This window comes from Mastomys coucha, unplaced genomic scaffold, assembly GCF_008632895.1.
Source record: "Mastomys coucha isolate ucsf_1 unplaced genomic scaffold, UCSF_Mcou_1 pScaffold4, whole genome shotgun sequence".
Classification (NCBI taxonomy): Eukaryota; Metazoa; Chordata; class Mammalia; order Rodentia; family Muridae; genus Mastomys; species Mastomys coucha.
The window spans coordinates 36,828,353-36,854,869 of record NW_022196910.1 but is presented as its reverse complement, the minus strand read 5'-3'; the positions used below and the strand labels follow the sequence as shown (position 1 = coordinate 36,854,869).

At 36.6% G+C, this 26,517-nt stretch overlaps 1 protein-coding gene across 8 annotated transcripts in view; it reads left to right on the top strand.

The window, feature by feature from the left end:
- Nav3 (neuron navigator 3) overlaps window positions 1-26,517 on the top strand; it is a 747,532-nt gene that overhangs the window by 706,553 nt on the left and 14,462 nt on the right. For all 8 annotated transcript variants that reach the window (XM_031349800.1, XM_031349802.1, XM_031349801.1 and 5 more), the window contains 9 exons: window positions 5,906-6,027; window positions 7,826-7,998; window positions 9,525-9,678; window positions 10,441-10,615; window positions 16,381-16,478; window positions 18,686-18,781; window positions 19,417-19,585; window positions 20,747-20,982; window positions 25,762-25,916. In XM_031349800.1, coding sequence (XP_031205660.1) covers window positions 5,906-6,027; window positions 7,826-7,998; window positions 9,525-9,678; window positions 10,441-10,615; window positions 16,381-16,478; window positions 18,686-18,781; window positions 19,417-19,585; window positions 20,747-20,982; window positions 25,762-25,916 — 1,378 coding nt within the window. The remainder of the gene's footprint in view (window positions 1-5,905; window positions 6,028-7,825; window positions 7,999-9,524; window positions 9,679-10,440; window positions 10,616-16,380; window positions 16,479-18,685; window positions 18,782-19,416; window positions 19,586-20,746; window positions 20,983-25,761; window positions 25,917-26,517) is intronic.

Sequence of the window (26,517 nt, the reverse complement as noted above, 5' to 3'; positions counted from 1 at the left end):
TACTAGTTAGTTCATGTTGTTGTTCATCCTAAGGGGCTGCAAACCCCTCAGCTCCATTGGTCTTTTTTAACAGCTAAATAAAACTATGTGATCCATCTGCTCTAGAATGTCTTAACTAACTACCTATTGGTGAACATATAGTCTAGGTTGGTTATCAGGATAGTGCCACCTAAACATGGCTGTGTAAGTGTCTCTATGGTATGATTACTTAGAATCATTCAAATATATATGTAGGTGTGGTATAGCTGGGTTATATGATAGTTCTATTTGTTTCTATAAGAAGCTTCCATACTATTTTCATGGACTAATTACATCCTCTTCTCAGCCTTGTTAGCATTTGGTGTTGATGATCGTGATGATAGTTTTTCAGACCAGAGATGAGAGGAATCTCAAAGCATTTTAATTTGCATTTCCTGATGCCTAATGACATTGAACATTTTGTCAAATATTTGTTGACTATTTTTACTCTATTTTTTTAAAAAACCTGTTCAGTTCATTAGTCTGCTTATTGATTGGATGACTCCTATTTTGGTATTTTATATATTTTAAATTTCCATATTGTTCTTTACTTATATGAGTGTTTTGCCTGGATGCATGAGGAGGGCATTGAATTTCATAGGACTGGAGTTACAGAGGGTAGCTAGTTGTCATGTGAGTTCTGGAAATCAACCCTGGGGTCCTCTGAAAGACCAATCAGTGGTCTTAAGAACACAGTCATCTCTCATACCTGGCATTTAATTTTTGAAGTCCTGTATACATTCTCCATGTTTTTTTCCTGTTAGATGTTGGAATAGATGTCCTCCTATTCTATAAGCTGATTCTTTACTTTGCTTCCTTTGTTGTGTAGAAACAACAAAGCTGGTAAGTAGCACGTACTCCCATATGCCAACTGCTGAGATAATTTCCTGAGCTATTCTGATATTTCTAGTCTTTCTAAATTCTTTTTTAACATTTTTGTTATTATTGTTGTTAAGTGTTTATTCATTCTTCTGTATCCATTTTTAATATTATTATCCTAAATTCTCTTCCATTATGATTCTGAACCTTATGATTTTATATGAACTTATCAACTGTTCCAGCTACAATTACTGGTTTTATTAAGAATTATCTAATATTCCTTGTTATCAAGCTCACCTCTTGATGCCAAAATAGCAATCCATTAAGAAGTCTTTGAGTTTCTCTTTGGCACCTGTAGCTCAACTTGCCATGTTTCCACTGGTGTTTCCTCCATTTGAGATCCTTTGTCTCTGCTGAGATACTCTGAATCTGAAATACTATTACCACCTTTTTGTTACACTGAGACATAGCATGAAACTACTCTTCTGATTGGATACATCTTCAGGTTTTATTGGCTACATGCCTTCAGTAGATCTTGAGCATTCACTTTCCTCTGACCCACTACTATCTACCATCAGTCCCATGCACTGCTACTGTGGACACTTACAAAGGCTTTACATTTCTTAATTTCTTCCTATGTTTTGGACTAGTGATATAGATCAGTCACAGAGTGCCTGTCTATCATGCACAGGGCTTTAATTCTAATTCACAATACCACATTAAAAAATAAACCTCAATCTTCCTAATGCTGTGATCTTTTAATACAGTTCCTCAAGTTCTGGTGACCCCATCCATAAAATTATTTTATTTGCTTCTTCATAACTTTAGTGAGTTGTAATGTAAAACATCTGTTTTTTTCTTGATGGTCTTTGGGGGTGGTGGCCCACAGGTGGAGACCAGTACTCTACACCATATATTTTTCTTCTTCCTTTTTAAATCAAAGCGAGAGACAGCTGGAGAAATGGCTCAGTGGTTAAGAGCACTGGCTGTTCTTCCAAGGGGACCCATGTTCAGTTCTCAGCACCCACTTGGAAGCTCACAACTGTCTCCAACTCCAGTTCCAGGGGATCTGATATCATTATTCTAGAAAGTCTTTTATTGTGACTATGGTGGGTACAGGAGGCTTTTTAAAAGTTTACAGAAAATAGTAACAAAATCAAACATTTTATAGTTGAATTTAAACTTACTAAGAGTACATAAGGGGGTATAGTTATTCTGAAAGGCAGACTCATTTTCTTGTGCTACTTCTGTTAAGGATTCAGCAACTTTTCATGTCAGGGAGTTGATTTATATGCTGCATGGAAAATTGCTGCATATTTAAGGCTTATCTCAGAGCTATAATAAAGCAGCTTATGTTCTAAATCTTCATGTCGTAAATAGGTCCAGAAGGGATTTAAAATGGCTTAATCCTTTCCTTAATACTGCACAAGTCACTGAAGTAAAACTTTCTGGAAGGATTCCTTTTATCTTAGGCAACAGGTAGCTCAATGTATCTGCTGGAATTTAAATACAGGGATTTCTTTGCTTGGGAGTGTAGGGTGGGTAATAAGTTATGTCTAAATTCATCCCAAAGTATTAAAAATATTAAAATGTTACACCTTTAAGACTGTCAACAGTTGACTATATGGAATGATTTCTATTTCTAAAATATTGAAACAACATTCAATTCTGCATGTCATTTGTATTTAAAGTAGTCAGTTGTGCAAAGCATGCAGCTTTTCCCTGGTTCTACAGGTAAGAAGAAAGAAACACTGTCTCTGAAACTATATAATATTCTCTACATTTTAACATCTGGCCCTAAGATAAATATATGCAGTGAGGCAACACTTTTTATACAGGTTAAACTGCCAAAATCCTACCTGTAAACTTGCCATCATCCTTCTCTAAATTAATACACTATATTTATTACCAGCCTGATAAGTGAGCCTACCACAAAAGACATGTCTTTGCTCATAAATATATTTAAATTATTATACTTGCTATTCTACTGTTTCTTAAAAATAAAAAAGAGAGCATAAATATTAAAGAGCAAGCAATTGACCAGGTAGTTTACAATACATTTAAATTAAAGGAATAAAAATATATGTATATTTGTATATACAATTAAAAACTATAACAAAAATATTAAAAGACTGAAAATTAAAAGTATGGAAATTTTTCTTTACTCAAATATATCATCTATAGGAGTTTTCCTTTAACTATCAACTATAATTCAAATATATATGTATATATTTATACATATATATACACACACTTGCATATGTATATGTGTGTGTAAAATCATTAACAGTAAAATTTTTTAGAACAGTAGTAGAAGATTATGGTTGTGTTTAACAAACAATTAGAATGAATCCACTTGGCCCCATGCATTCATTATCTCCAGTATACTATGCTGTGCACAAGGTGCTGGATATAGACAACAATAGGATAATAAAGAAATAATGAATGCAATTTTCTCCTTTGAGAACTCTATCCTGTGAAGAACAGATAAAAATGATTGTATGTACTCATTCATGTAGTCACATATGCATATCAGAATAGGTCTATGATGATCAATAGTATGAAAAACATCAGAGTCTAAAAGGAAGCTTACTATAGATTATGTAGGTAGGAAAGAACTTTTTCATTACATCAGTATTTAAGAGAAGACTCAAAAAATAAATCAAAGTCGTGTAAGGAAGAACATTCCCAGGAGACCTTGGAGCAAAAATAAGGAGATGGGTGACTTTATGATTCTCATGCAAGAAAAATAAGGAGACGAGATTAAATGTGTAGAGCTTTTCTGAATGTGTAAGTACTCGGCAGATGCCTAAGGGGTGTGAACAGAGAGAGCTATTGAGGAGCAGAGTCCTTTATGTTCTCATTAAAACTAGAATCTACTGAGAGGTTTAAAGGAAGGTATCAAGGGTGGTCTCTTTTCTTCTAAAAAGAGATTTCTCACTCCTGTCTATAGCCTTGTTTTAAAATAAGAAACTTGGTAGGTATTCTCCAAGTAGTACAAGTAAGTGAGTTGTATTGCTCTCTTCAGCTGGGCAGGCTGGTGCAGAAGATGAGAAATGGGAAATGGATGAGAGGGAATATATGCCTTTATAAATCGGGTCCTGATAAAAGAATTGGAACATGGTTTATGAACTCTGAATAGAATAAAGGCTCTAGAACCCTTCAGTATTGACCTGATCTATCTGTGAGCATTATTAGGAGAAACCATAGCAAAAGCTCCAACTTGTTTACATAGGCTCATGGTCAACAGCGCAGAAAAGGGAGCATGAACGTTATCCTGCATCACACAGTAGAAGATGCCACCCCTACATACGCCCATGGTCAACAGCATCACACAGTAGAAGATGCCACCCCTGACCTAAGCCCATGGTCAACAGCAGCAGAAATGGGATCCTCAACATTATCCTGCATCACACACGAAAAGATGTCAAGTGAAAGCCTCACCCTTGAATTTACTGATCTAGGTTTCAGATTGGTAATATTTTATGTATTTAAAAACAAACATTTTTATCATTACTGATAAAAATTATTATAAGAGATTAAACTCCAAGGATTTAAAAAAAAATAAAAGTTTATCTATCCTTCTACAAAAATTTCTTCTGTGATTACTTTTCGAGAAATACTAATGAGGTACTGGTATTTGTGAATACCATGAAACTATGAAGTTTATGAAGATATGTATCTGTTCTCAGATACCTTCCTCTCTATACATGCACTTCTCTGCACTGTGCTCACAAAGCAACCATTTGCAGGTCACTGCCATCTGCTGTTCTTATTCCTTATTAAGTTAGTAAAGATTTATTTGATGCTGTTATTACTGTGAAAACTTTTCAAATGCTATATAGCAATTTTTGACATCTTACGAACTCCACTGGAATGTCAGGCTAGTCTATATTTGAGGCAAATTAAATATATTCTACTAATGTTCTAAAAGCAAATTTTACTTTATAAATTTTCTTAGTGTCCTACAAATAGATAAAATTTCGATTTAACTTTTAATTCTTATATATCTAATGACTATAAGCTAGTTTTTTGAAATGAGTAGATTCCTTTGTAAAATATTAGATACCAAATGCTGTTCTCTTCCAAATTTACTCTCCAAGTTGAAATACATACATTCTAGAACTATAAAACAGACATGTAATAGGTAGCAGAACTAATGTGGTACCAATGGTCATACCATGGTTTTTCATTTGGACGACCATATGAAGATAATATTTAGTAGTTAAACATATTTTGTTGCTTTAACAATAAAATTATATCAGGAGCATGCTAAGTATTGCTTTTGGTATTACTATTCTGTGTCTAGACAGGGAGTAAGGATGTGTTTGTAAGAATTGTACTGTATTATACTCATTATCTGTTTGATTTACAAATAGCCTACTTTAGGTCTTGCTTTTTCAGAAGTTAAGCACGCGCACACACACACACACACACACACACACACACACACACACACACAAGACAGTTTTATTTAGTTAGGAGTCTGTTGGAGATTCTTCCTCACACCTTATTTAAACTTGGTAACGTTATGAAATGTCTTTTCAGTGCACGCTTCTCACCCGGCTCCTCACCTGTGAGATGACATACTTGCATGGCTTACAAGGATTATGTTGGCACAAACCTGGTTTGATTCCATGAAATGGAAAGTTAATGAATTGGCTTTGGTAACTGTATTTATAGCATAAATATTAAGAAGATAGAACTCACTCTTGGCATCTTGTAAATTTCCATTTGCTCCATGGAACTAGTCATTTAGAAACAAATCATTTTGGAAATGCTGTCTGATTTAGGTAATGGTAAAAGTCATGAGCGGAGACATTCCATTTTGGACTAAACTCAGAACTCCTCAAACCACTGGTGCCATGGGCCCCTTTGAGAATATCATTTGACTGGTCATGTATACAACTCTGTTAATTAAGACAAATATGGTCATACTCTATTAAATACATTAGACCAAACTGCACTGGAGTGAGCTGTAGAAAGCCTTGGTGAACGTGAAAGCCACACACCCTGTGTCCTCAGACTGAGACCTTGAGTGAACGTGACACCCCCTGTCTGTTTCTAGATCTCCGCATCAGAAGACAACACTCCTCTGAAAGTGTTTCTAGTATCAACAGTGCCACGAGCCATTCCAGCATTGGCAGTGGTAATGATGCCGACTCCAAGAAAAAGAAGAAGAAAAACTGGGTGAGGCATTTTTTTTTTCTCATTAAATTCAGAACCTGGGATGGGTCAGGGATTTAGTTTTCTTCCTTGGGGGGCTTTAGAAATCTCCAGCTGTTGGCAGGGCCCCGTTCAGCGACCAGCATCCCAGTCCCTTTACTTCTCCTAAGGATAGGGAGACAAGGTGCTGAAGAGCTCACATGCTGGAGCTAGGGCTGAGAGCAGGACGGTATTATCATGATGGAGAGCAGGAGGAAGATGTTGATTAGGATGTGGATGTTAGAAATGGTGGTGGGAGAGGGAAAGGCAGATTGCAGGTGGTAAAGAAAAAATCTTGAAACCTCCCAACCACTGGATTCTACAGTGTAGAGTGAATAAAACACCAGCCCAGCTGGGCGGTGGTGGCGCACGCCTTTAATCCCAGCACTTGGGAGGCAGAGGCAGGTGGATTTCTGAGTTTGAGGCTAGCCTGGTCTACAGAGTGAGTTCCAGGACAGCCGGGGCTACAGAGAAACTCTGTCTCGAAAAACCAAAAAAAAACAAAAAAACAAAAAACAAAAAAAAACCAAAATAAACACAAACAACAACAACAAAAAACCCAAACACCAGCCCATAAGAAATCAACTATATTAGTTTCTATCGATTATATATATATTATATTTAATATATAAGTGTGTATATATAGGGAAATAATATTGGTATATATCCATATATGGGTGTATGGATTCATATCCAACAGAGTATAGTAGGAATACAGAAAAGTATCATAATAGGCATTTTGAAGTGAACTTTAAAAGAGAATCATTTCTGAAATGTACTAGAGATATTTTTGAATAATTTATGATAATATTAATCAGCCACTAAAAAACAAAAATTATGGGACAGTAAGGAACAGAATTTCTATCAGTAGCCTAAGACAAAAGTCATCATTCCCAGAGATAAAACCTTCAGTTAAACTGAAAGCTAGCTGAGACTTTTACTGGTGCTTTCTGTAAATAATGCAAACAAATATCTTTTTGTTTTAAAAAAATGTTTATGCAGGTAATATTTTAAAATACTGATCAGCCTTCCTTCCCCTGATTTGTAATTCCACACTCTTTCATGTTTCTGCAAGGTGAACTCTAGAGGAAGTGAGGTGAATATAAACGGTGGACATTTGGCATGCATCTATACAAAACACCCTACCTTGGCATGAATGCTATTCATTTTGGCAGCAGGCTTTTATACCTTTTAGAAATCAGAATACCTTGTATGTCTTTCCTTTGTGCCTTTTCATTTTAATCTCAAATTTTAAAGAGAAGTAAAAAACACTTTCTGAATAGAGCCGTAGGGGATACCAATCTGTACCTGAATAGTCTTGGAATTGGAAATTTGAATAGAGAAAAAAAATCACAATTAATGAAGTCTTGGGTGAATTTGGTTTCATTTTGCTTTTTAAGTTTGTACTGTCAGCAGGATATAACTTGATTGTACCGCTAAAGTGGCCATTTAAAACAAATTGCCTTGAAGAGAGAAGCCTTGGGAACGGAGATCCCTTCAAGGTACTTAGTTTTAAATGAGTGCTCTGACGGCAATGCCCTTGACCTTGCACTATTTAAAAGCCCTCTATGTTTGCGCTGCGCTGGATTAATCCAAGAACAAAAGGGAAACACAGAACACAGTATTTAATGTTCTAGGGATACTGTGCTGCCGTTGTTAAAACTCTGCTTTTATAATACTGACCCCAGGCAGTGGCTAGGATGGCACCTGCAAACTAACGCCCCAATGCCGGTCCCCCCCAAGTTCAGATGACAAGAGGCATAACTGTCTGTCCTTCTTGCAGCTGAGAAGTTCTTTCAAGCAAGCCTTTGGAAAGAAAAAGTCCACCAAGCCACCTTCCTCGCATTCGGACATTGAAGAGCTAACAGACTCCTCCCTGCCAGCTTCACCCAAGCTACCCCACAATGCTGGCGAGAGTGGCTCCTCATCCATGAAGCCCTCGCAGTCGGCCTCAGCGTAAGCTCTTCCCTTTGTAGAATTTTGACATACTGCTTGACTTCAGCCCAAGCCCATGGCTCTATCCTAAATGCATTCAGGTTCACTCTTACAAACACAACATCTGTCTCCACCAATCATTCCTGTTCTTGCTATGAATAGTGGACAATATTTGTTTCTCTTATATTTTGTTAGCATCTGGTGTTTTTCAATCTTACTCTACACTCTTCTAAATCACTCTTTTTTTTACTTGCATTTATCCATGTGTCTGTGTAACTGTGCATATGTATAGGTCACCCCTTGTCTGGCCACCCAAGAAACGAAAAAATGGCCCTGTGATCTACAAGCATAGATCCCGGTAAAAATGGTGTGTTGCATGAAACTGTAAAGACAGGTTCTAACCTAGCCATGGTTTTGTTGTGGTGGTGGTTGGTTTTGTTTTTTGTTTTTACCTTTTCTAAAATCATTTGCATGTGTTACAGCCTTGAGTAGTTCCTTGTTTTACAACTTAACATTACTTTCTCAAAATCAACCTAAAATCCAATTGTCTTTGATTGCATTCAATAAGGTGATACTCCTGTAGTAAGCAAATTTTGATAGTATAAGGAAAAAAAAACACAGCATGTAAAAACTAACTGGTGAGATAATTCTCTGTGCTGTATAAACTATTTAATGTGAATTTTCCTGTATGGTCAGTGACATGGAAAGCTGTATCACTGTGCTTTTTCTAGGTGATTTCATCACTTATATAAGGAAATACATACCATGCCATTTTGTGATCAACTACCTGAGTCCTCAGATTGTAAATGGAAGTTATTAGTTAATATAAAGAAATCTCTTGATAGATTTTTCTCTAATGCAACTATCCATAAATTCGAAGCAAAGCAATAAAGACATATAATGCATGTGACCTTGAGACAGCTTGCAGCTGGCTTGCCAGCGTGGGTTGAAATCGGTGACTTGGCGTCATTAGCTGTGCTCGCCTAAGTCTTCTGAGTCCAACGGGAAGTTTATGTAACGTCCATCCATTATTTAAATATCCAAAACTAATCTCTGTAATTTATTTTCTACAATATTTATATTGGATTTTCACGGAAACCGAATGATAGCACAGCAGCAAATAAGGTCATTGTTTGCACAGTTTTATAAAAGAAGAAATCAACATTCTGAGAGTATAATGATTTGGCTTTTACAAGGGAGAATTTCATGTTGTAATGGAGGGTTAAGCCCCATGACAAATACACAGTGACTTCTGTCCGTATCAGCCACCAGGGATGTCTGAAGTTCACTTTTCCATTCCATCCTACCAGACTTTTCTTTTAAACTTCAGAAAATAGGACAAAAAGGTGAAAAGAAAAACAGCTGTGTTCAGTTCTGAACCTATGAAGGAGTGCTGGCAAAACTCTCTTTTTATCTGCAGCTTTTTGCCAGCAACAAATAATTTCTATACCTGGTGGATAAGACTCAAGTTTAGCCCTTAAAAGAATCATTCCTTTTCCTGATCCTCTCACCCTGCCCACTTATTTTGTGTTTGTTTTTTCTATCAGGATCTGCGAGTGCACAGAGGCTGAGGCTGAGATCATTCTGCAGTTGAAGAGCGAGCTCAGAGAGAAGGAATTAAAATTAACAGATATAAGGCTGGAGGCCCTCAGCTCTGCTCACCATCTCGATCAGATCCGTGAAGCCATGAACCGTATGCAGGTCTGTCCAGCAGCTCTTTCAAGGGATGAAATGGAGAGAGAAAAAGCCAGCCTTTTCTCTTCTCATAGTCATTAGATAACAAAGTCTTTTAAGATTTAGTTTGTGTCTGTCTGTCTGTGTGGCTGTATATGCACACCTATGTGCATCAGTGTCTATGCATATAGGTCAGAAGGTCAAGTGTTCTCTAACACTCTTTGCCTATTCCCTTGAGGCAGGATCTCTCCTTAACTTACAGCTAACCTATAAGCCAGGAAGGCTCAGTGATCTCCCTGCCTCCACCCCGACTCTGCCACTGTGTAAAACTGGGGTTTACAGGTGTACAGAGAATGCCCAGTTTGTTACATGTGTGCTGGAACCTAAACTATTCTTAATTAATAGCTCAGCTGTCTCTTCAGCCCATTTCTTGACAGTACTAAGAATTGAATTTAGGACCTTACAAGGCAATCACACAAATATTGGGTTATATCCTTAACCTTAAAATGTATTAAAAGTATATTTTGACAAGAAGATGGGACATATAGCTTAGTGTAAAACACTTGTCTTGTATGTAGGAGGCCCAGGTTTGATACCCAGTACCACAAATGCAGCAACTCATGCAGGTGAAATGGGGAACAGGTTCTCTTTTCTTCTTTGGAATCCTGTTTCCATAATTTATTTTGTTTGACATTTTACCATAGTATTTAACAAGCATACAAATTAAGTCTGATTCAAAATTTTTGTCATTTTCTCAAACGCTGTTTACATTTTACATCTTTACAATAGAACGAAATTGAAATATTGAAGGCTGAAAATGACCGGCTGAAGGCAGAGACTGGAAACACAGCTAAACCTGCCAGGCCCCCATCTGAATCCTCAAGCACAGCCTCCTCCTCTTCTTCTCGCCAGTCCTTAGGGCTTTCACTCAACAACCTGAACATCACAGAGTCTGTTACCTCAGGTAGGTCAGTGCGCATGTGTGTGCATGCGTGCATACCTGTGTGTGCCTGTGTGTGAGTGCCTGTTTGTGTTTGTGCGTGCACGTGTGTGTGTGTGTGTGTGTGTGTGCGTGTGTGTGTGTTCAGATACCCACAAGTTTATTATTTACTCTCCTAATAACTACTTGAGGGCAGCCTGAGATCAGGAAAACCTTACCTGTCTTCAAAATCCTCACATTAATCCTCAGAAATAGCTACAATATATCCTAGAAATTAATTTATTTCATTTATTTATTTAGCTCAGTAGTTCTGGGTGTGGCGTGGACCTAGCTATATAGGCCATCTGGCCCTGAATACTCAATGTAGTACCTGCCTATGCCTCCCAAGTCCTGGGACTTTATAGTTTTACAAGAACATTCTCTAATACAGAATCTTAGAGATATAGTTTTCAAAAAAAAAAATCACAGTGAAGTACTTATGATTATGAATAGGATGAATGAGAATAAATATTCTCTGTGGTGATTGGTGTTCATGAATATAACAATAATGACTCCATGCCAGTTAATAGAATTTTCCTTGTACAGAGCCAACTTCTAAATTTGACTGCACTAGCCTTCATGATGTTGGCTAGAGAGCATAATGCTGCTGTATCAACCATTCTGTAGCTCTATTAAATTTTCAACAAAGGAAAAAAAACGCTGGATTCTCTTATTGTAGTCAGCATACAAATGATAGGACAGGGGTACACTTCTGATTCAATTTCAAGTAGAATCATAGGACATAATTTCATCTTCACATCTGATGTATAGTTCGATTATAAGGTATAACTCTCCCTGGGACATTCAATCATTGACGAATTTCCTTTAGGAATTGTTTACATGGGTATCTGTGGTAATTGCACGGCACAACCACCAGATGACACTGGAAACCAATTGTTATACACGTTCCTAGGTAACTAGACAACACTGTCAGAAACAAGATACTAAACTGTTTCCCCCAAATCCACCAAGATGCACAGGCCTGAGGATGAGAAGGAATACAAAAAAGTGATATTAAATCCTCTAAAACTGATTAGAATTTTATTAAATAACATCTTCAAATAAAGTCAAAATACTTAACATTCTATTTTGATGGCCTTATATAATATAAAAGAGATACAATGAAAATACTTCCCTTCACTACATATCTAGAAAAACAATTAACAGTTCTAATAATTCTGACAAACAAGGCTTTTAACTATTTGGGACAGTAGCTTATTGCTCCACTGAATAATTACAGAGACTTCATGCCTAGAACTTGTTTTCTCCTGGGAATTGTTGCCTTGAGTGATATGGAAAGACACAGGGTAAGGCATGCTATAACCATCCTACTGCCTACTGTCGAGAGGAGAGCTTTAATACTGAGCGCACAGAGAAGGAAGTAATATTATAGGCAGCAAAACTTATGAACCATGCAAAATGAGTGCTTTTAAAAACAGTCTCCTTCAATAGTTCCCCACCTTTCTACGCCAGTTTACACAGGAGTAAAGCAAGACTTATGAAAGTAACTGTGGTCATATTTGTCAATATAAAAAATGTATCCGGCAAGCTAAAGAAGTAGCATTTTAGCCTAGATCTGGATGAATCACTGGCTGGAGGTTTTACTTATTTTTGCCTTAGTTATCTATCTCTATAAAACCAAAGACATTGTTCACTTGTTTAATGGCGTGGGTTTACTCCATGTTGTCAGGAGAAATTTTGTATTTTAACTTTTTAAGTGTTAGCATATCATGAAGTGACTGACAGGCATGTGGGAACAGCAACCGAGGTATATATGATTGGAAAGACAGCTACCCACTCAACATCATTGTGTAGGATTTCATGCTCTCTCTTTGGTGTCTCCCTTCTCTCTGTCACGAGCATGTTCCTAGAACTTCCAAGCAGGTAATCTGAACTCACCATGTAGCTAAGTTTGAACTTGCCTTCCCAATTTCCCTGTCTCTTCTTCACAAGTGCTAGGATTACAGGCATGTGCCATTATGCAACCTCATGCCCAGCTCTTAAAATACAAATATATATATATATTTTCACTGTATGTTGTTGTTGTTGACTGAGCCAGTTTTCCTTGCTTTTTGCTTGCCTAGAGCTTGTCAGCCTTCTGGTCTTATGCCCAGTGCCACCTCCTGAAGGAAGCTCTATCAATCTAGGGCTTTCTCCTGTCAGTTCCTCTCTATTTCACCATCCTGTTTATTTCCAGCACATTCTGAAATCTCTTTGTTGAGAACATACATCCAGAGAAGCAAAAAAGTTTATTGTTTCTACTTTGATATGCATCTCAATATCCAGATTGCTTCCTTTTTTGTGCGAAGTATTTACTTGATATTTATAAAAAGTTATGAGTGACTGAGCAAGAGAATGAAGAAGTTTGGTTATGAATTATAAGAAGTTTAAATATGAGCAACCAATGGTATGCTCTCTAAACCTCCAAAACTTGGAACAAGTAATTTTTAAGAAACAATTTTATGAAGCTAGTATTTATATATCTTTATCTTGATGGGATAAGTTTCATAATTATATATATGTATGCATTCTATAATCACCAGCTTTCTCTTCAAATGTCAATCATTTATATCCTTTGAGAATTTCATTTTATTTGTCACTCAAAAAGACACCATAGATTATATAATCCTTGAGTTATCCTTTCTGTTGCTAAAGAATAACTAGAAATATTATTATTTATAACTAAAAATACTTATTTTTAAGAGAATAAGTAAAAAAGAAAAAGATTGACAATATCATCCAGGAAATTAGTTAAATTCTCATAAAGATCATTTTTGATGACTTAGAATTTTCCAGTAAAGGAAAGGGCTAGGATTGAGCTCCATAGGAGAGTACTTGTTAAGAATGCACAAAGCCCTGAATTCAACCTACATGTAGTATTATGTTAAAATAGTAATAAACCTTTGAGTGATAATTTTATATACCTGTTGCTGAACCCAATTACTCTGCTCAAATCATCCCTGTGTCAGTGTTCCTCACTACCCACCCCAATGTTCTGGGTTCCCAAATGAAACACAAACACACACACACACACACACACACACACACGCACACACACATACATACACACACATACACACATACATATATATACACGTATGCACACACACATACATACACACAAATACACACATACATATACATACACACATGCACACACATACATACACACATAAACATACATACACACATACATGCATACACACATACACACACAGACATATATACATATATACACACATATACACATACATACACACATACACACACACATACATACACACACATGTACACACATACACACACGCACACACATATGTACACCCACATACACACACATACACATACACACACATAAACATACATACATACACACACATACCCACACATATATATATACATACATACACACACATACACATACACACATGCACACACATACACACACATACCCACACACACATATGCACATACATACACACACATACATACACACACATACACACACATAAACATACATACACACATACATGCACACACACATACCCACACACACATATACACATATATAGACACATATACACATACACATACACACACATATACACACACATACACACATACATACACACGCACACACACATACATACACACACATACATATACATACACACATGCACTCACATACTTATACATACACACATGCACACACACATACATACACACACATACACGCACACACACATACCCACACACACATATACACATACATGCACACATGTACACACACATACATACACATATACACACATACACACATAAACATACATACACACGCACACACACCCCCACATACATATACACATACATACACACACATACACATGCACACATATACACACACACACGCATACACACATACATGCACACCATATGCACACACACACACACACACACACACACACACACACACAGCCTTATATTTCAATATGCCTTAAACAGCTCAATGACTAGGTCACTTCCAAACCTCCACATGGCTAACACTCTCCCCTCTAATATTCCTAACTTATTATTTACTAAAATCTATATTCCATCTTGGCTGCCCTGGACTCAGACCTGCAACCTCTGTGCTGAGCTCCCCAGCACCTACATAATGACCTTGTTTTCTGTCCAGCATCTCTCAGGCATAGCATCGACTCCTTTCCTGGCATGGAGGCTCTCCGCCTTCCTGTTCCTTTCTCAGTCCTTTGCCCCTTGGAATCTTAAAGTCCTGCTTCTGTCTCTCTGCCCAACCATTGGCCACCAGCAACGTTGCTTACCAATCAAAACCAACTGGGGACAGGGTTCCTCAGTGTCCTATGTGCAGATATGCAGATTTCTCGTGCAGTTTGGGGACCAAATCCACAACATATACCATATCTCTAAAAGTTGTTTCTTCCTGTATGACATTATACATTTAATTATTATTGATATAGTAGATGTCATTCCAGGAAGGAATGGTATCTCCTATGTGTATTCTCAGCACTTAGAAGATAAGGATTGCCTTGAATCCCAGGCTGGCCCATGAGGGAAGATGATCCTCTCTCAAACAAACAAAAATAGAAACATTCTATTGTCAGGAATCATCTGGTTATGATAGTAATCACAGTGTCTGTATGAAATTATTTATGCAGATGGATCAGACACATGCAATATCATCTTTACCCACAGAATAATATCTTCATATTAGAACTAGGTATGACTCAATAATATCATTATTGCTAAAGGAAAATAACATATACATGGGATGTTTTTTATATCACTCCTCCAAGCTGGACATTTATCTGCTATAATACATTTTAAATTTTAATATTTAATTACATTTAAAATCTGGTGTTATAAATACAAGTAATCATTAGCATACTTTAGTAACTATTAGAATATTACTAAAACCAAAATTTTAGTTTTGAAGCTGTTAGTATACAGGATACAGGAGAACAATGTGTAGGTATATATAATGTCACTCTTAATAACATGCTTATTATCAGCCCCTAATAATGATATATATGAAACAAGGGCTAATACAACTGTATCTTGTACCCCATGCCTGAAAGGTGTTTCATTTGATGGCCACTCGTGTCTCAGCACCTTCGTATTCATTAAATGAGGGATTGAATTGCTTTCCAATTTTTTACAGTTATATGGTGCCTAAATGTTACTCATGGATTATCAAGATCTATCTATAATAAAGTAAAAGTTATTTCTTCACTTAAAAGCAATGGCCTAACACTTAGGGAAAGACCTTGGAGTGCATAAATAAATTCCTAAACTGAAATATTAGTCCCACCACATGACTCATTCTTTTGAGAGCTGAGGATTTTTTTTATTGGATATTTTATTTATTTACATTTTAAATGCCATCCCCTTTCCTGATTCCTCCCCCACAGAAACCCTATATCTCATCCTCCCTCCCCCTGTTTCTATGAAGATCCTCACTCACACACCCACCCACTCCTGCCTCTCTGCCCTCGCATTCCTCTACACTGGGGCATCGAGCTTTCACAGGACCAAGGGCTTCTTCTCTATATATGTAGCAGAGGATAGCCTTGTTGGGCATCAATGGAAGAACTGAGGATTTTTAAGCAGATAAGTTAGCATGAGAAACAGGTAGCACTGCACAATATTTCTGTTGTAGGAGGGAAAAAAGATGGACAGGAAACAACTCTAACTTAATGTTACTCCATAGTGATTGTTTCTTTTGAACTCTGTAGATATTTTGCTAGATGACACTGGTGATGCAACTGGACATAAGGATGGCCGCAGTGTGAAAATTATAGTCTCCATCAGCAAGGGCTACGGTCGAGCCAAGGTATTCCGCTAATCATATATATAATCTCATTCTCTATAAGTCAGGAATGAGAACTCTTCTCAATAGAAGTGTTGTATATGTGAGGGTTTGTTCTTGTTGATATCCTACTTTTCTGCCTTGGTTATTAAGATAAAAAGATAGAGACCATAGATAAATGCCATCTCCATGCATGGTTCACTAACGCTGCTGTGTGATCATCGTACAGATGGGAGACTATAAGACACTGAGTATTTTAGATGCCATAGAGACAGTCTACTGAAATCAGTAGAGCAAACCCCTTTAATGACACTTGTCCATGTCCTTTTAAAGCATAGTCTTACATGGCCAGGCAAGTATTTAACTTCTGTATTCAAATGTTATCTTCAAAGTAATGTTATTTGACTCTGTGTCCTAAAACTCAAAGGACTCTTTAATTGAATTGTTACTTAGTAGTCCAGAATACATAGTTGTATTTCTAATCAAAAATAAAAAAAATAAAGTTTAAAAAGAATTAAAGTACTTTGAGTTTTAAAGGTGAAATTCTGCTTCTGGATTTTGCACATAGCCCAGCTTTGTAGTCTTAGCCTGAGTTGCAGACTTGTGCCTGATTTTCACAAGTGGGCATTTATGTCTAATGGTCTCAGTGAAGCCTAAACTACTTCTAATTGAAAAGCAGCTGTTCTAAAGCAGTGTGCATGCACCCACTTCCACTGTCCTATAAACACAGCAGAAAAAAAAATTTCCCACTCAGAATAACCTAACTCACAATGTGTTTCAACATCTTTTCCCAATATAAATCATGAGAGTTTCTTTATATGCAAGGATAGCCTTCATAACGTGTCATCATAGAGATGGCTTTAAACAGTCATTTTCTACCAGTTCCAGAGGCAGACAAGTCAAAGGTCAAGCCTCTAACCAATTTGGATGCTGACGTAGGTACTGTGATAGTCATCTCCTCTATTGAATCTATAGTGCCTTTTCTTGGGTTCTCTGATGGAAAGAGAGAGATTATACCACTTTGATGTCCTCACTCTCATGGTCTGTGCTGACTCTAAATGTCTCCAAAAGAATGGGTTGCTCTGTATCATTACATTGGAGATTAGGACTTCAACAAATGAATTGGGAGAACATACTTAGCACCTAATACTATTAAAATGAAAAATATCAAAACCACTTAGCTAAACATTTGCAAACTTTTTCTATATTAAAAAATCAATTTTACTCATATTATATCTCTGCAAAAAGTGATGATAATTTATACTTTCTGCATTAAATATTATAAATAAAAAGTGAGGGTTAAAGTCAGCTGAGTAATTTACTTCTGATAATATTTCTTAATGAGGTGGTAGATGTTATACGTTGTAGAATCCATGCACTCTAAATGCTTGGCTCAATTATCATTTTACTACATTTTAATGGCCACTAGACTTGTGAAACTAGGATTGTAATATTTTAACTAAATCTAACCACTGGTATCATAATATTATACCATATAATTATTTCCACCTAACCAAAAAATAAAGAATATTACAACTCTTTTGTAGCTGACAAGATCTTGAATTTCACATATTCTTAAGGGAATAAAAACCTCAATTATCTACCCTATAAATAATTTAGGTATGAGACCAGCATTTTTACTATTAAAGTCTGCCTCAAAATGAGTCCTATAAGTTCCTCTTGTGGGTTCCTAGAAATTTTTGGACAAATTCAAAATCATAGCTGTTTTCAAATAGGTAAATATTTAACCCATAGGAGCATAGGTAACCTAGTTGTTAATGATACATTGATTTTGTAAAATTAAAATTAAAATTGAAAACACTGTGTGTTCAGTTTATCAAAGATAAAAAGCATAAAGTAATAAGACAGAGTTCTAGATTTGTTTGCCAAGATCTATTCTGTATTCTCTGTCTTCCTTCTGCATAGGCTCTCAGAGGAGGAATGTGTCAAGTCTATCACTATGAAAAGCCATTTGTCTGATAGCTGTCATCTTCTCTTCTATGCAACTTATGTACCAGTTTTTGCCTACCATGTCTTCTGAGTTTTGTTCTTTTTTGTTGTTGCTCTAGCTATTTATTTGTTTGGTTGTCAAACTCATTGGGTTAAATTTTATTTTATGTAAGCCATCACATACCATCTTAATCAGTAACTACATTAATACATTTAATTAGGAAGTATAGTGATAAGGTAATAAAACTATTGGATCTTATCTTCATTTTGTTTTCCTTAAGGACCAGAAGTCTCAGGCATATTTGATAGGATCCATTGGTGTTAGTGGAAAAACTAAATGGGATGTCTTAGATGGTGTCATTAGGCGTCTCTTTAAGGTAAGTTATTGAAAGTATCTTAACAATTTTAATATTTTCCTTTTGATCCTTTTCTTAACTTTCATAGCTTAGATGCATCTGATTCTAACCCACCCCATCTCCATATGGAAAGATTTCTCTCCCAGTACTGTTTAATGCAACAATTCTTGTATAGTCCATCATTTTATTAATTTTTAAAAATGTATTTGTTTTATGTGTCTGAGTGATCTACATGTAAGTCTGTCCACCATAAGCATATGTGATATCTATGGCCAAAAAATTACATCAGATCCCTTGGGCCTTTGAGTTGCAGCTGGTTGTGAGATCTCATCGGGGTGCTTGGAGTTGAACCCAGGTCTTCTGGAAAAGTAGCAATTGTTCTTAACCATGGAGCCATCTCTCCACCCCAAAAGCCTACAGCACTGGGTATCCCAGGTTGGTTTCCCATCTAATGAATAAAAAAAGCCCCAAACACAGTTAGTTTCTGAGATCAGAGGAAATCACATACATTTGGGGTGATATGACCATAGAGAAAATTGTGACTCAAAATTCTTGACAAAGCGCAGTGTGTGTTATAACCTCATGAATTTATATTTGTTGCAGATGAGTTGAAGTTCTATTTTGACTTTTTCCCCCTTTATTGTGGACTATTTTAGGAATATGTGTTCCGAATTGATCCATCCTCTAGTCTTGGTCTGAGCTCTGACTGTATTGCTAGCTACTGTATAGGAGATTTAATTAGATCTCATAACCTAGAAGTGCCTGAACTGCTACCTTGTGGATACCTGGTTGGAGATAATAATATCATCACTGTGAACCTGAAAGGTAAGATGAGAAGCATAACCTTTACCCAGACCCTTCCTTTTTATTTGCACTTTTTATTTGAAAACATTATAAATTGTATTTACCTCTGTCATAATTTAGGTATGAACCAGATTATTGGTTTGTCTAGATATATAAATTCCTACTAAAACCATGAAACTCCCAATAAATTAATCTTTTCAGTCCAGTAGTAAAGTTCTAAAGAGTCGCCAAGACTTGTACAAGAAGGGTACCTTGGGGGGTTTCAGCTTCTGGACTATTTTTTTTTTTTTACCTCATCTTTATAAGAAGAGCTTTCAATGAAAATTACTGTGTTTCCTGGACTACTTTACTCATCACTATATTTTGGAGATAAAATATGTATATTCAGTAAACATCCACATTGAGGTAGAGAATGAAAGTCAAGAGCCAGGTATAATGAACCTGCTCCTGTGTTCTGGCTCTTGTGTCTGGTTGTAACGGTTGTAGCATTCGATGCAGACTTGACTCTTTCGTTCCTTATTTGAATGTATTCAAGAATGAGAAGGTGTCTACATAAACTGTGGGATAATAGAGGGATTAATTAATATTTGGTTTTATGATGAGAGTAATTGGGTTAGTAAAAGAAAACAATGTTGTTCTCTTCTTAATCCTATACCAAACAGTGTAACTTGTAATTATTTTTCAAAAGCTTAAAGGTGATTTTATGACTTAGAGAAACTAATACATATGAGAAGAAGGGCAGGGATTGTCCTCTTTAGTTTTGGCGCTTTGAAAATGGGTTTCAGCATGCAGTCTCTGCTGGCCTTGAACTCATATTATCTTTCACTAAGTCTGGCTCACTCCTCAGGAAGGCATTTCCCCACCTTGCTTCTGTAGAATGTTAGATATCTCTCTTTCTAATGTAATACTATAAATCATCTCTAAAACAAATTATTATTTTGAAGCAATAACATAAAATACGCAGCTGGCAGTGAAGGAAAGAGCTTAGATGTTTGCTGTACCTTCTAATCAATCTGTTCTCTTTTCTCATGACATCCAATACAGGCAGATTACAAAGAGCTACAAAATTATTTTATAAGCACTACATTTTTATAACTAAGGAGGCTTTATTTGGGCTTAATAATATATTTCAGTTATTCCCCAAACAATAATACCTATTATTCCTTTTGTTTCTCCCTTCAGGGGTAGAAGAAAATAGTTTGGACAGTTTTGTTTTTGATACACTGATTCCTAAACCAATTACCCAAAGGTACTTTAACTTGCTGATGGAGCACCACAGAATTATACTCTCAGGACCAAGTGGTACTGGAAAGACCTATTTAGCAAACAAACTTGCTGAATATGTAATAACAAAATCTGGAAGGAAAAAGACAGAAGATGCAATTGCTACCTTTAATGTGGACCACAAATCAAGTAAGGTAAGTCACAGATACTAAGAAAACAATTTTTATTTATCCAGAAGTGTCTTTACCAATCAGGGCTTAAAATTTTGTGCAATTCGCATTTTACACATGGAAAAAAATAACCATTGATATTATCCACTAAAATTATAATCTAGTAGATGAACAAACTTTGCTTTAACTAATGTGAATACGAAAGCTGGTTTAACTAACAGTCACTTACCATGTACTTGGAAACGTCCTGGGATTATACAGAATAAGATATCAGAACCTCTGTTGCTGATTTCCCTTAAACATATTTTTACAAGATGTTAGACAAAAATGGGAACTAGTATTTATGGTGCTATGGAAACAAGAGAGTAACTCCACAGGCTGAGCCAGACTCTATAAGAAAACAATATTTGGTTTATGCATCAATAAATGGGCATAAATTAACTGGGGCATTGCAGGAATCTGATTGATTTGGGAATAGCTGTAATAGTTGCAGAAACTCTGGCAGAGCAGCAATTTGCTTATATCATGTCTCTAGAGAAATTCTGCTTGAGAAGTTTGCGACAGTGAAGAATGTGTGGTGGGTCACAGCCTGCTCTTAAATTGTCGTGTGAGGCTATAAAACCTCATCAGCACTTCAATATTTACTAAAATAAAGAGTGCTAAATGGGAATCAGGTGGTGGCTAAAGTGTTCATAATGCTAGACTAGTTTTATTCTGCGTATTAAAATCTCCGCTGTTACTACCTGAGCGCTCTTGGTGCATCTGTCATAACCATTATGTTGTCAGAGTCCTAGTGATAGAGGGTCAAAATGGCCTAGTTGGATGATGTCAACTTGACAAGCCTTTCTGTGTGTTGGTCAATTATTATCACTGTAATAAAAAATCTGTGATAAACTTAGAGGGAGGGGAGATTCATTCTTTCCCACACTTTCTGAGAGCTCAGTTCGTGGTCAGCTGGCCCATTGTTGAATCTGGCAATGAAAAACCTCATGGACACCAGAGGACATGGGGAGGTGGAGATGTACAGCTCATAGTAACCAGAAATCAGAGAGAAAGAAAGGGGATGTTTTCTGAATAATAGAGATATGCTTTAAAGATGTGTCTCAAGGACACTCTTCCATCAGACCCTCCCTTTGAGCCATATAGTTTCTGCTTGGTTTTATGCTATGCCATTACAAAGCAGAGGATATGTGGCCAGCAATCACTTAACTCAGAAAAAAAGAAAAAACAATATCAAACAATAATCCATCAAAAGGAAAAAGAAAAGCGTCTCCTCCTCGTGTTTTGGGTACCTCTTCATTTTACATTCTGTTCCTCTTCCCACACTTTAAGCCCTCCCTCAAGCTGCCAGCTGGAATATTATGATTGAGAGCCGAGCACACAAACAATTACACTTTGTGACATTTGATAGAACAGAAACAGAAGGATGGAAATGGGTTTAGAAAAGAGTTTGTGGCCAGCTGAAGCCACTTGGAAGGTTAGGTAGGAAAAGAACAGAAAACTGGCCTTGGCAGATTCATTTGTAATGTGTCTAGAGTCAAGATCCAAGAAAACCAGGATTCAATCTCCATATAATGGTAGTACTGCCCATGATCTCATGGTCTAGATGAAGAGTTATCTCATTGCCAGGTCTTTCTGGCTTCAGGCTCTGCTCTCTCTTACCTACCTCGATAAGGATGGCAAATGCTTAATGCAAGTTCATCAGTCCATCCACCTAAGATTTGTATCCCATAAAATGGACTGAGAATCACAAAGTGCTTTCCAGGGGCTGTGAAAATCTCTATTTGTGCTATGCACTGGTGGTCCAGGTGGTGGTGTGCTCTAGGCAGAGGCAAGTGGTTCTCTGTTCTACACAGAAAGTTCCAGGCCAGCCAGGACTACACAGAGAAAAAAAGTATATTCGTACAGATGAGTGGCCCATGGCTTTTGTCATAATTTCAGCATCACACTACATACCTTTTAGTTGTTCTGCTGGTCTGAATTCTCTTGCTTCTTTACATATAGTATGTCAATACTAAATATAAAGCATTGCTTTCATAATTCTAATTTCTTCTTTCCTTCCTGCTTCCCTGGTAAGATCTTTCTTCATCTGTTTCATTGCTTGCCCAACTTCACCTACTGTAAATAAAAATACATTCTGTTCTCTCTCTCTCTCTCTCTCTCTCTCTCTCTCTCTCTCTCTCTCTCTCTCTCTCTCTCTCTCACCACTGATCACCATTGGCCATGACTACTTTCCCTACTTTCCCTAATCTGAAAGTGTTCTTCCAACCTGCAAATGTGTTCCAGTTCATCAGTTGAAATTATATGTAGAAATGACAGATGTGTCCCTGAAGGGCATCAGAGAACGATTCTCTTTGATCCATCTCCTGCCCTCTTAAACTCCCACAACTGTTTCTCAGTTTCTGCCTCAGAGCTCCTGTAAAAACCCCCTTTATGCTATCTATTCACGTCATGGGAAATAGAAACTCTCTTCATAATTAAAATCTGGCTCAATTATAATTCTCCAGTGGTTTATGTTGCTTTTTATACTAAACCCAAAATATGACACTTTTCCTGTTCAGTATGACAGTGTCCCTTAGCTTTGACAATCTTGGTTCATCTCCTTTCCGCTCCACAAAACCCCAGTTCTACCTCATTTCTTTCCTGCATATGTCTGTGTGGTCAACAAGAGATGTTGCGTTATCTCAGTGATCCTTTTAGATTGTAAATTTCCCGTTAAGTTATGTGCCTCCATGTCTCTTTCTCAAAGTTCACTCTTTGCACTTGTCTTTGGAGACACTGTATTCTCATATTTCTGACTGTAGCCATTCCTGTCTTTCTATGTGAGGAGCTCTTCTCTCAGTTTTAAACATTAAAATATTCCCTAATCATTAAAAATAAATACAGTTATAGTGACAAGTACTTCTGCTACTTGAAAATATTTCCCAGAAGCTTTGGGTTATTTTTACATGTTGTAAAACAAAATATATTAAAATAATGTTGTTTTATGTTTAATTACAGTTATATATGTATTGTCAAACTTCTTTGTAGATTATAAACTTCTTGAATTCTTTCATTATTATATATTACATAATATTGTTATATATTATATTATTTATGTCATGTATGTATAACATAATATACTATATATGTATATGTATATAATTATGTATATATAATATACCATGTACAATTATAATGTATGTATATAATCATATATATATATAAATAATTATATAGAATATAAACTTATATAATATATGATTATAATTATATATACTACATATATATATATTACCATTGTATATTTCTTATGACAAATAAATTGCTCTCTCCTACTGATAACAGATGAACAACAAGGGTTTCATGGTCCACACTTTTCAGTGTGATACATTTCTATCTGTGATCATGAATCCAGTTTCTTTTTTTTTTCCCTTCCATCATTTCACATATCAAAACCATACACGGGGTCCCACTCCTCAAGATCCTTATTATTTTCCCAAATATCTTGCAGCTGTGCTTTCTAACTTTTAGTCTTAATACTTTTTGACCAGTTTTCCTCCCTACATTCTGTTGTTCAAGCCTATGACAGGCTTCTTTTAACTCTCAGTGTGCTGTCTCATGAGTTTTACTTTCTGCATGGTATTGTGATGTTCTTATTGACTTAGTTGTTGGCTAATCCACTGCATGTTCTTGGGACAAAGAAACTGGGTCTCTGAATTCGCAGTGCCATTGTGTCTGGCACATGATAAAGGTATCATGAGACAATGGATAACTTCAAACTTACCAGTTGGAGTTTTACTTATTATTCACAATTCATCTCATAGGCCATCTCCCTATAGCTCGTTAGAAAACCTGAATGAAGATCGCGCAGGGCCTCTGCTGCTCCCTTGCCCTGCCCACATCTACTCAGCCATTAGTTCTTTAACTTAACTTCATGGATAGAGTGAGGAAGCTTCCAGCATGTGTGGCGCCTGTGTTTACCTGACTGACAGAAATTGGGATCGTGGAATTGTTTTAACCCTGAGCAAGATTTACAAATTGAAAATGGCATTATAAATATGCAAATCACATGGAAATGTTCCAACTGATTAGGATAATTCTAAGAAACCTAATTTTGCTCCTGACCTCCCCATCTGCAAGAACCGTCAATCAGAGAACTGGTTATCATATTTAGGTTCAAAGTTATTAGACAAGAATAATGCCTGAAAAATGAAAGGCAGCACAGAAATGCCATGTGCTGATGTAAAATGGTCCTGTGAAAGACGAGAAATGCTTTCTGTGTTTAAAATTGTAGCAGTCACCTGAAAGCTGTAAATAAATAATTGTCTACTTCTTTATCTGAGTGCTGAGGCTATGTTGTTAGATTCAACTCATCTAAATAATTCAAGTCGAAATCTGGGGAGTGTACTAGGAACCTCAAAAAGTGTCATTTTGTCTTTACTCTCTAACTGAAATAACTTTGGTAAAAATCTACTTCATTGAAATACCAAAAACTATAAGGCAACTTGGTACTTACAACTGACCATGGGGGCTCCTATCTAGAACTCATCTAGCTTTCCTTAGGAGAAGGAATGAAAGGTATCCATGCTTTCAGTTTGAGATAGCCTGTGGAAATCGCCTGACTTCTTCCCTGCTCCTTTCTTCTCTTAAAATGTGAGCCTCTCCATTTTAAATTTGCTCTGTGTATTATTTCCATAAAATCTTCTATGAGTATTAGCAGGAAAAGCCTGAATGAAGGACACCATATGCACGTCCTCAAAATGTGAATGCTTGCAGGAGCTGGCGACTTATTACTTGATGGGTTTGTTCTGTATCTCTAAGGAATTGCAGCAGTATCTTGCCAACCTGGCTGAACAATGCAGTGCAGACAATAATGGGGTAGAGCTCCCTGTTGTAATCATTCTGGATAATCTTCACCATGTGGGCTCTTTGAGTGATATCTTCAACGGTTTTCTCAATTGTAAATACAACAAATGGTAAGCTCATAAAATAACTGAAATAATCAGGTATAGAAACAGTGATGTCACTTACTTCTTTATACCTTTTTATGTTTTAATATTTGTAGTGGATACCATTAGTATAATAATATCTAGTGATACCCTATATCTCTACAGAATTTGTATGTGTGCTTTAGAAAATCTATCCACAGCTATGTTTCAAGAAGGATTTTTGCTCTTTGCTTGTTGATTTGTTGCTATTTTGGTTTTTGTGTTACTGTTTGTAGACAGGGTTTCATTCTATTAACCAAGTTAGCCTCAATTCCACACATGATCACCCAGCCTCACAATGTTGAAGCTGGTCTTCAGGAACTTTTATGAAAGCATTATGCCTTTATTGGTGATGTTAGTTTCCATAGACACACTGGACATCTAGAATGCCCCTGTAGATGGTAAGATGACTAGGCCATGTAATAACTAAGCAACCTCCCTCTGGGTTCTACAGTGAGGACAGTGAGCCCATGGGTATGGGCATTGCCTGTCAGTCCTTCCCTGACACCAAGCCCATTGGATATTATGTTTCCCTGACACCAAGCCCATTGGATATTATGTTTCAATGTGTGGATTTGAGGGGAGCAAA